This window comes from Mesoplodon bidens (assembly GCF_964165515.1).
Source record: "Mesoplodon bidens genome assembly, chromosome: 9".
NCBI lineage: Eukaryota > Metazoa > Chordata > Mammalia > Artiodactyla > Ziphiidae > Mesoplodon > Mesoplodon bidens.
Window position 1 is genome coordinate 101,833,436 of NC_138166.1, and position 12,016 is coordinate 101,845,451.

At 39.3% G+C, this 12,016-nt stretch overlaps 1 protein-coding gene across 11 annotated transcripts in view; it reads right to left on the reverse strand.

Annotated features, from left to right (window-relative positions):
* KMT2C (lysine methyltransferase 2C) overlaps nt 1-12,016 on the reverse strand; it is a 291,663-nt gene that overhangs the window by 76,875 nt on the left and 202,772 nt on the right. For all 11 annotated transcript variants that reach the window (XR_014016732.1, XM_081244951.1, XM_081244952.1 and 8 more), the window contains exons 17-21: nt 8,930-9,031; nt 8,278-8,382; nt 3,316-3,497; nt 2,895-3,059; nt 1,996-2,105 (exon numbers count right to left, since the gene is read on the reverse strand). Coding sequence is in view for 10 of the 11 variants with exons in the window: in XM_081244951.1 (XP_081101077.1) it covers nt 1,996-2,105; nt 2,895-3,059; nt 3,316-3,497; nt 8,278-8,382; nt 8,930-9,031 (664 nt within the window). In the remaining variant the exon portion in view is untranslated. The remainder of the gene's footprint in view (nt 1-1,995; nt 2,106-2,894; nt 3,060-3,315; nt 3,498-8,277; nt 8,383-8,929; nt 9,032-12,016) is intronic.

Sequence of the window (12,016 nt, forward strand, 5' to 3'; positions counted from 1 at the left end):
AAAGAATGAAATTGTAACACTCCCTAACACCATACACAAACATAAACTGAAAATGGATTAAAGACCAAAATGTAAGGCCAGACACTATAAAACTCTTAGAGGAAAACACAGGCAGAACACTCTATGACATAAATCGCAGCAAGATCCTTTCTGACCCACCTCCTAGAGAAATGGAAATAAAAACAAAAATAAACAAATGGGACCTAATGAAACTTAAACGCTTTTGCACAGCAAAGGAAACCATAAACAAGATGAAAAGAGAACCCTCAGAATGGGAGAGAATATTTGCAAACGAAGCAACTGACAAAGGATTAATCTCCAAAATATACAAGCAGCTCACGCAGCTCAATATCAAAAAAACCAAACAACCAAATCCAAAAATGGGCAGAAGAACTAAATAAGACATTTCTCCAAAGAAGACATACAGATGGCCAGCAAACACATGAAAGGATGCTCAACATCACTAATCATTAGAGAAATGCAAAACAAAACTACAATGAGGTATCACCTTACACCAATCAGAATGGCCATCATCAAAAAATCTACAAACAATAAATGCTGGAGAGGGTGTGGAGAAAAGGGAACCCTCTTGCACTGTTGGTAGGAATGTAAATTGATACAGCCACTATGCAGAACAGTATGGAGGTTCCTTAAAAAACTAAAAATAGAACTACCATATGACCCAGCAATCTCACTACTGGGCATATACCCTGAGAAAACCATAATTCAAAGAGTCATGTACCACAATGTCATTGCAACACTATTTACAATAGCCAGGACATGGAAGCAACCTAAGTGTCCATCGACGAATGGATAAAGAAGATGTGGCACATATATACAATGGAATATTACTCAGCCAAAAAAGAAACGAAATTGAGTTATTTGTAGTGAGGTGGATGGACCCAGAGTCTGTCATACAGAGTGAAGTCAGTCAGAAAGAGAAAAACAAATACTGTATGTTAACACATATATATGGGATCTAAAAAAAAAAAGGTTCTGAAGAACCTAGGGGCAGGATGGAATAAAGATGCAGACGTAGAGAATGGACTTGAGGACATGGGGAGGGGGGAAGGGTAAGCTGTGACGAAGTGAGAGAGTAGCTCTGACATATATATACTACCAAATGTAAAACAGATAGCAGCCGCACAGCACAGGGAGATCAGCTCGGTGGTTTGTGACCACCTAGAGGGGTGGGATAAAGAGGGTGGGAGGGAGGGAGACGCAAGAGGGAGGGGATATATGTATACGTACACCTGATCCACTTTGTTATACAGCAGAAACTAACACAACAGTGTAAAGCAATTATACTGCAATAAAGATGTTAAAAAATTTTTTTAAAAAGGGACACCTAAATAAAAATAAATTTATTTATTTATATATTTATTTATTTTTGGCTGCATTGGGTCTTCGTTGCTGTGCGCAGGCTTTCTCTAGCTGCAGCGAGCGGGGGCTACTCTTCCTTGCGATGCGCAGGCTTCTCATTGTGGTGGCTTCTGTTGTTGAGGAACACGGGCTCTAGGCTCGCGGGCTTCAGTAGTTGTGGCATGCGGGCTCAGTAGTTGTGGCTCACGGGCTCTAGAGCAAGGCTCAGTAGTTGTGGCGCTCAGGCTTAGTTGCTCCGAGGCATGTGGGATCTTCCTAGACCAGGGATCAAACCCATGTCCCCTGCACTGGCAGGCAGACTCTTAACCACTGCATGACCAGTGAAGTCCCCAAGATTATAAGTCTTGAGAGCAAAAATTACATCTTATAGCTAAAATATATCTTAATTTACTTCCTTTATGTAAGTAGACTGTTTTAACATATTATTGGGATAATAAGAGTTAATTAAAAACAAAAAGTAACTTATTTTTCATAAAATACTTGTCCAAATAATAGTTTCACAAAAAGAGAAAACGAAGTAGAGTTAAGCCCACTCACTGATTAAGGACAGCAGGCACAAGTGAGTTGTATCAATCCAAGAGCACAGACTCACCATTTAAATAATTTGCTTACCATTTGATGTAGGCATATAGGGTCTGCACATGCTACAATCAAAACCAATGTCTGCTACATTTTCCACTTCCTCTTCAGTATTTAAGTTTTGACAAACTGCATGCATCCATCTAGAAAGACCATATTCATACATTAAAAAAAGAAGAAGAAGCAATATACTGAGGATGTGGCTTCCTTTTAAAAACTGCAACAGGAGCTGACAGCCTCCAACCTCAAGGCCCCCAAGTCTCATGTGTTCCTCCCACCTATAGCCCACGTCACCCCTCTCTAACCATTCCTATCGACACTGAAAACCTGTCAGAGCTGAGAAGACGAAAAAGCAATGAGAACAAGTACTATGAACGAAGCAAAAGCACACTATATGAGGATGGGATAATTGCTTTATGACAAAATACTGAGTATTTCAGAGACAGCATGGAAGCTAGTTAGGGCAAGTAGAGAGGAATTCACATAACTGAGTGGTGCAGCATGTATGTGCTCCAGGTGACGCATCTACCGTGGAGTAGATAGAGCCTGTGTAAGTGATATTGAACGGTCACTGGGAAATAAAAGTTACCCTGCCTTAGAACAAAGAATTGGTAGGCAGAATCCTGAGAATCCCATACTACTGATGAAATAATATGATTACTAATATTACATGTACGGTGCTAACAGAGCACAAAAATATACCCCTGAAATCAAAGACCTCAACCCTCAGAAAGCCCCAAGTGAAACATGTTTAGCCTAGAATTGAGAATATGAAACAGAAAACTTCTGTTAAGCTTCTAGCTGACTAAAAATCTGTAAAGGAAAACTCTTATTTCTTAACTAAGATAGAAGAAAGTTATTTTTCAATTTCCTTTTGCTATATTTAAGAGAGAAAAGCTTACAAAAGATGAAGAAAAAAAACAGCACAGTACCTATCACATTGTCTACACTGCAGAATAAGGTCTTCTTCTCTATAGTTTCGGTAGCAGACGGGGCAGGAGGACAAGCTTGCACAGGGAGCACACTGTGTGTAGTTGTTCTGCCATTCACATCTCAGACCTGCAGATGTTGCTCCACAGTGCCTGCACCACACACACCTGAAACCCAACACCCCACAAGTCTCAATTTTATTTACTCAGTTATTTAGTTACTGAAATTCAAGAAGCTACACAAGAACAGAACAGGGGGAAAGTATTTAATGCATATTTGAAAAATTTTCTGATTAGTGGTATCGGTCATTGTAAACATGTATCACGCAATTAAGCAGTTGTTGCTAATTTGTGAAAACTAAAGTAATGTGGGAAAGTTCTGAACTTAAAAAGTCTAACAAGGGAAACATAAGTCCTAGGGTACCATTTGCACTTCCAGCCTCCTTTGGGAACTGTCTGCAGTGGCGGGTCCAAGCAGTAGGTGTGATAACTTATGTCACAATCGTCGCACAGCAGGAGTCTTCCTGGGTCTGTCGCCTTCCCACAGGCCTCACACACAGTGCACTCCAGACACCTCCAACCCTTGCTCAGAACCACTTTAGTGATCTGCAAAAGAAACAACCAAGCCATGTGATTCATACGTTAACCTACGCCTCATGCAAACATGATCAAATACGCCCTATTTGATCAAGCGCCAAATGAACATGGTGCTGACACACCTAGGAGCAGAGAAGAAGCAAGTAACTAACATTTACTGAGCACCAACAGTGGCCCAATTCCGTGGTGACCACATTCATGCACTTTTAGGAGTCTGCCTATTGGACAGAATAATATAAAGTGATCCATATTTTAATGCCTCTTTTAGTTTATATAACTACCTTGTGCTCTGGATTTTTTTTTTTTTTTGGTACGCAGGCCTCTCACTGTTGTGGCCTCTCCCATTGCGGAGCACAGGCTCCGGACGCGCAGCCTCAGCGGCCATGGCTCACGGGCCCAGCCGCTCCACGGCACGTGGGATCTGCCCAGACCGGGGCACGAACCCGTGTCCCCTGCATCGGCAGGCGGACTCTCAACCACTGCACCACCAGGGAAGCCCCTGTGCTCTGGATTTTATGTCCACTTGATAGATGTGGTAACTGGTTTTTAAAGAAAACAAGTAAACGACCCCATTACTGTTAACACAGGACTTGAAAATGTATTGATAAAGCTTCAATCTATGACATTTCATGAATTCATGATCCTGAAACCGTGTACATCGCATAAGGACTTGTATATTAAAATCAATATTAAAAATGCAAAGAAAATTAAGGTACACCATGAGTCCCCAAGGCCATTTTCTGGTCTCGGAGGATTTCAGGCCAAGAAGCTAGGACGTCTGAAGTTCACATTCAGTCCTTTGCTCACTCTCCTTTGCCTCAAGGGTCTAACTTAAGTGGAAAAATTTGAGAACCTCTATGCTCCTAAAAAATTCCAGAAAACAGCCACATCATGTAGTATTAAGAATTTGGAACAAACTAAAAGATCTCAAAAGACTAGAGTTTACAGGTAAAAAGGACCGCAAAGAACCTGTGTTATAACAAAATAGCAAACAATCAAGATACAGAATAAAAATTAAGAGCATGAAGAATAAGGTCTTAAAACTACTTGAGAGGAAAAGGAGGGTTAAATAAATGAACAACTATCAAAGTAGCATCAAACTTTCCAACTCTGGATGCTATAATAGTGTAATAGTTTCCAGTTCTACAGGAAAATACTTCTCAAGGTACAATCCTTAATCTAACTAAATAAGCAATTAAGTGTTAAAGTGGAATGCCTTTCAGACAAGGACTCAAAATTCAGCTTCCAAGCACCCTTTCTAATGAAGTTACTTGAGAGACATGAGGAACAAAGTGAGGGTGTATACCAAGAAAAAGGAAGACGTGGATCTAGAAAGCAATGAACCCAACAGAGGACCGTCAGCCCAGAGGTGTTTAAGGATGAGAACTGAGCAACAGACCTAGAAGCTACCAGCCCAGCTCAGAACAGGGAAAAGCCAAGAATGGAAGGGGGTAAAAGTCTTTCCCAGAAAAACAGTTACTTGCTGAAATAATCTGATATGATCATGCTTCTACAAGTAGGTAAAAACAAATAAAAACTAATGGAGAATCATTAATCATTATTTTCTTCTTGCTATTAAAAACTCCATGAAAAACAAAATAAAGTCATAGTACACTATTTAGATCTCCAGTGAACATTTATGGAGTCATAACCAACATTGTTTATTAACTAAATATAGTAAAACAACTATACTGGGAGGATGCTGGGAGAAGGCAGGTGTATTTTAAGAGCTAAATCAGCATTTATTTTTTTATAGAGGCAAGTAAACAAAATCTAACACACATAAAGGAGTAACATGGGTATATTATTTAGCGCTGTACAGTTAACTACAAAAAGGACGTGAAAGAACCCAAAGGGGTTGTGTTGTGGGGAACAGGACTCAGATGTGGAGGTAGAGGAAGACGGGTCGGTCGGTTACCATAAGGCTCTTAAAGACATTTGCTTCTTAAGCGTGTATACTTATTACTTTGATTAGCCTACTGATAATGTTTAAATTAGTCTTAGATTATCAGGTTATATTATTTACCCAAATGGAAGAAAGAGCCTAGGGTAGGAAGAGCAGGGTAGCATAGAGCAGTAGCCAGCAAACTTTTTCTGTAAAGGATAGGATAATAAATATTCTAGACTTCGCTGGCCAGGCAGTATGTTAAACTACATAATTGTGCCACTGTAGTGTGAAGCTCACTACAGACATATGTAAACAAAAGAGCATGGCTGTGTTCCAATAAAACTTCACTTACAAAAATAGGCAGTGGGCAAGATTTGGCCTGTGTGGCAGTTTACCAATCCCTGGCTTAGAAGAAAGGTAAGATGAAGATAAAGTAGTAGAATTTTTTTTGAGTGATATATCTTCATTCCTACTAAGTTTTCCTGTTTCACAGGCTGGGGTCCTTTACAGCCGAATTCTCAAGTCCCTCAGTTTAAAGTGACTCTTCAGCACACTACAGTCTGGTCCCTCTGCCCACCACCAGTGACACTGCTCAAGTCAGTCAGTCAAGACCTTACTCCCAAATCTAGATGACGTACTAGTGTTTATCGCTTGAACTCTCTGCGGTATTTCAACATTTGAACAATACCCCCCCACTCTGAAATTCCCTCTCAGTGCAGATTTCAGGGCTCTACTATCCACTCTTCTTTGCCTCATATTGAACTGGTTTTATCTTCATTTTTAAGAGCTCTTTGAACCAAGATATTATCCAGGGTCGCCATCCATGTATCATGTCTAAGGTATGAGAGATGTGTTTTACAGTCTAACGGATATTTGCTTCAACTACGATGGAATAACTGAAACGAGACCTGTCTCCCATCATAAAACACTAGAAAACTGGGCAAAATTTATGAAACACTTGTTTTCAGATACTGGACAAAAGGCAGTGTCAGACTTTTTCTGAGAGGAGGGAAACAAGCAAGGAGAGTCCTATGCTCTTCTGCCTATAGCCATTTTATTTTCCAGAATGATCCCCAGGGAAGGACAAGCCCAGGCGAGTACCACGGGCTCACTGAGTTCAGGACCCACTGATGGAGTTCCGGGGGCTGAGGCACTTGGAATGTGCCGGACAGAGCACTGGGAAGAAGGGAGCAGTGAGACAGAACTCCAGGAACCCACACAGTAGTGCCCTGTAGTCTTCGACTGAACACCAAGCTGCACATCCAGGAGGCCACACAAGGACCCAGAACCAGGGTGAAGAAGAGCTCCCGGGAATCTGTGATAAATATCAGAGTGCACACAGTGCTGGAAGACATCTGAATCTCAACCAGTCACACTGAAAAGACACTGGTGAATAGGGGCCTGTAGGGAGCAGAAAGGGGAAGGTTTAGGGAGAATTCAGCAGAGACCTCATCAAGGCCATGCCTCAAGTATTAAACTGGTGCTAGAACAGCAGTTAGGAAAGTGTGATCTAAACTATTCACTTCAATTCACTCTGTGATGTTTTGTAGACACTACATGATGTATGAAACATCATTACACGGGCATTATACAAGGTGTGTCTGCTTATTTTTGTGTTTTAAAATATTCTCAGTTGTGGGCTTCCCTGGTGGCGCAGTGGTTGAGAGTCCGCCTGCCGATGCAGGGGACACGGGTTCGTGCCCCGGTCTGGGAAGATCCCACATGCCGCGGAGCGGCTGGGCCCGTGAGCCATGGCCGCTGAGCCTGCGCATCCAGAGCCTGTGCGCCGCAACGGGAGAGGCCACAACAGTGAGAGGCCCGCGTACCACCCCCCCTCAAAAAACAACAACAACAACAACAATGAATCCAATCAGAAGTTTACTGTCTTAATATTCTACTTTACTGAAGACTCTTGCAGCTCAAACTGTCCATGCAATGCTGATTTAATATAAAAATAAATAAATAAATTAAATAAAATATTCTCAGTTGTAATTTCTAAAACAGTATTCAATCATTATTCAATCATTATTATCTTCATAGACAAAATCTCCTTGGGGTCCTCAATACTTTTTTAAGAGTGTTAAGGGTTCTAGGACCAAAAAGTTTGAGAATAGCCACCTCAGAGTGAAGGCTCTGTGGACTCACCTCAAAGCTTAAAAAGAAGTGTCAAAAGGTTCAAACTTATCCACAAATAACTGCCTGCCACAACAAAATCTCACTGCATTTTAAAGGAACAAAATCTAGACTCAACAATATACTATCACAATGCACAATGTCCACATTCAATCAAAAATTACTAGATGTTTAAAAAAAACGCTGTAAAACATTTACAAAATGAAAAATTAGTTAATACAATGAGAAATGTCAGAGATGATAGAAGTAGCAGACAATTATAAACTTTTCAAGGACTTGAAACAAAAAACGTAATGAAGAAAAAATTTTAAACCACACGATAAGTATAAGCTATAGAATGGAACTGAGATTAAAAAACAGAATTATCTGGGTAAAAAATCCACTGGATGGCCTTAAAAATAGACTGTATAATAACAGATACTGTATAATAACAGAGCATTCTGGGAACGTAATAGAAACTACACAAACTAAAGCACAGAAAGAAAAACAACTGGGGAAAAACACCCAACAAGGTGTTAGTGATCTGAGGACAATATCACACAGTTTCGCACACAACTGAGATTCCAAAAAGGCAGTGAGGGAGCAGGGGGGTGGGGGGTGAAGTGGAGGGTGTACTTTAATATTTAAAGTACTTTAATAATCCTAACAAACAATACTTGATTAATTATAAGAACTGGCAGCAGCATGATACTAACCAAATCAAATCTCAAGACATTTTTGTTAGCATGAAGCATATCTACATTAATATTTAAATCTAAGTGTACTTACCTTAATACTGACGCAGTATGGATGGTAACACTGACCACACTGAGAACAGGCAAGTAATCTTCCCTCTGCTCCTTGGCCAAAACTGCCACAAACTACACACATATCCTGAAATTAAGAACACATTAACGTATTTTAAACTCGAGACCAAGCTAAGACTATACCAATATACTAGTTTTATAATTTTTATAAAGCACCTTCTTAGTTGGTATAGCTCTAGAGCTAAATATTAAATGACTGCAGTATATATGGGATAAAGTAGAAATGGGCAAGGAGGAGTTCAAAAGTGGAAGACAGGGCTTCCCTGGTGGCACAGTGGTTAAGAATCCTCCTGCCAATGCAGGGGACAAAGGTTCGAGCCCTGGTCTGGGAAGATCCCACATGCCGCGGAGCAACTAAGACCGTGCACCACAACTACTCAGCCTGCGATCTAGAGCCCACGAGCCACAACTACTGAAGCCTGCATGCCTAGAGCCCGTGCTCCACAACAAGAGAAGCCACCTCAATGAGAAGCCCGCGTACCACATGGAAGAGTAGCCCCTGCTCGCCGCAACTAGAGAAAGCCCACACCCAGCAACAAAGACCCAACTCAGCCATTAATTAATAAATAAATTAATTTTTTTAAAAAGTGGAAGACAAATAATTTAGTTCAAACCTGATGCAAAGTGAACTTGTCACTGCTAGAAAACAACACAACTGTATTGTGCATAGAGTTTTCTTCTTCATCCTTATTTGATGAAATATCTGCAGCAGACACCTATGAAAAGCAAAATACACAAAATGTGAAGTTATATTTTTCACCTGTATTATACCTGACTGAAAAGCTTAAGAAGATTCATGTTTAAAATACAACTTTTTTGCCGGAGACTATACTAACAATTCCAAATTAGATTATTATTACCAAGATACTACTATAAAAGTATAAATTATGGCATTTTTTAAATTCACTTGTCTCTTCAGAGTTACAAGCCCCATAGATCAGGAAGTGAGAAAACATAAATATGTCTTTAGTAAGACTGATTAACCAGAAATTCTAATCAAGAAACAAACAGAAAAATTGTATGTGTGTATACTTATGTATGGGTGTACACACACACACACACACACACACACATCATTCCATTTTAGTGACTCTTAAAACCTGCAATGGGGGTAGAGCAAATTGAGATGCATAAAGCTATAAGTATAAAATACACACCAGATTTTAAAGACCTAGTATCAAACAAAAAAGAATGTAAATATAAGTCAAATAATTCTGTGTATTTTATAAATTACATGTTGAAATAATACTATTTTGGATATACTGGGTCAAAAGGTATATATTAAAATTAAATTTCACCTATTCCTCTCTCTTTTTTTAATGTAGCTACTAGGAAGGTTTTTTGTTTGTTTTAATTTGTTTATTTTTTGGCTGTGCCACATGGCCTGCAGGCTGTTAGTTCCCCAACCAGGAATCAAACCCTGGCCCTTGGTAGTGAGAGCACGGAGTCCTAACCACTGGACCATCAGGGAATTCCCTAGGAAGTTTTAAATTGCATATATGGTTCACATATTTCTTTGGGGGCAGCAGTGTTTTAGAATATATATTATTTTTAATAACTTATCATAATTTTGGTCTTAGCCAAAGGATTATCAACCATAGCCGTTCAATTCTGGACTTGGTTAAATTTGACCAAATCAACTAAGTACACACTGGTTTATTAATAATTATTTCTAGAGTGCTTATCATGAAAAAAGCTTTGAATTAGATGCTAAAAAAGAGAATGGGGAAGCCAATGTCAGAACTATAAACTCTCTTTGCTTTAAAAGCTTACAACATAGTTTGGAAGAACTGAGCTGAAACACAATAGGTTAGGGTCAAAATAAAAAGTAACAGAATTACTGTCCTTGAGGAATAACTGAAAGAAGACTATCAATAAACAGAAGGAGTGTATTACAGTGATACAATGTTTCAATGCAAAAGAGCTTAAATGCAGTTTTAATGAACAGTTCTATGGTTTTACAATAGTAAACAATAAAAGCGATTTATAGTCACAAAGGCCTAAAGACAACACGGGAAAAGTGTAAACAACCTAACTGGTCAGCACCAGGGAATGACTAAAACTAGGAAAAATCCAAACTATGAAAAATTATGCAGCATTTAAAAAACAGCAAGGCAGAAATCTGTATGGATTTCCATGAAGAAAATCACTTGCTACACTGTTGAGGTGAAAAATAAGCTGCAGAGTAATACATGAGCTAGGGCACTATGGTATAAAAACACACAAAACAATTACGTGTCTGCCTTATGGCCACATATCATAGGCTGAAGCATAAGAAATTGCTGTTCAAAGGTCAAAGGGGGTTGAATGTTGGCAATTTCATATGGATCAACCTAAAATGCCCAAAACTGGTGCAAGGGAGAAAATCAGGACTCAACTAGTAGACAAAACTTCCATCTATCTAAAAAATATTAATTTTTTAAACTGAGGAAATGTATCCATATGCTATATGTATATCCCCAAATTAGCTTTTAGTCAAACAAGATGATTCATAAAAGTAGAATAATTATTCCATCAGTAATAAATTAAGTGCCTACCAAGAGTGGATGGAGTAATCAGTAATTCAAACACAGGACTAATGATACATTGAGAACATCATTAAAATACATAACTGAAACAGCTAGAATATAGGTAACAAAAGTATTCAATATATTGAAGTAAGTATCCATTTCTACCTCCCCATCTCCAACATGGGAACACAAAACAGGTCTTACAACTGGGTAACACGTAGTAAGTAGCTCACAAATTGTAGAAGTGTTCTTCTTTTTTTTTTTTTCTTTTTTTTCTTTGCGGTACGTGGGCCTCTCACTGTTGTGGCCTCTCCCGTTGCAGAGCACAGGCTCCGGACGCACAGGCTCAGTGGCCATGGCTCATGAGCCCAGCCGCTCCGCGGCATGTGGGATCTTCCCGGACCAGGGCACGAACCCGTGTCCCCTGCATTGGCAGGCGGACTCTCAACCACTGCGCCACCAGGGAAGCCCTAGAAGTGTTATTCTTATTTTCAAAGGAAAATTTACCCAGAGAATGCTTTTGTTAAACTGAAAAACGAGGATGGAACACAGTATTCCCCGTATCAGCCAGAAACAAAGTCTGTAGTAGAAAGCTGCAGTATCCCCTAAATCAAGCAGGGGGACAGGAAAGTGCTGAAAAATCAAAAATTTTTTAAAATAGCAAATTCATACATGTAAGAAAGGAAACTCTATCATCTAGCTTAGTGACACACTGTTTTCATTTCATACTTTATTTCATGATCTTGAAACTGTTAGAAAAATAAAATCTACCTCAAAGGCAATCTTTGACAAAGTATGCGCTATTGTTCCCTGCACAGATATCAGTCTGATCTGTTCTGAAGGTTACAAAAGTTTTATTTTCCTGAACCACAGATATAGGCCGAAGAAAAGAGAAAGCTCTAACCTAAACCTCATTAAGTTGGGCATTGCCAAGCAGGGACACAAAAAAGAAAACAAAAAAAAGAGCAAATTAAACTCAAAGTGAGAGAAAAGGAAATGATAAAGATCAGAGTGGAAATCAATGGAATAGAAAGTAGAAAAAAATACAGAAAAATGAATGAAAGCAAAGGCTGGCTCAAAAAAGGTCAATAAAGTTGATAAACCTCAAGCAAGACTGATCAGGAAAATGGAGAAAAGACACAAATTACCAACAACAGGAATGAGTAACATCACTACCAATTCAAAAGGACA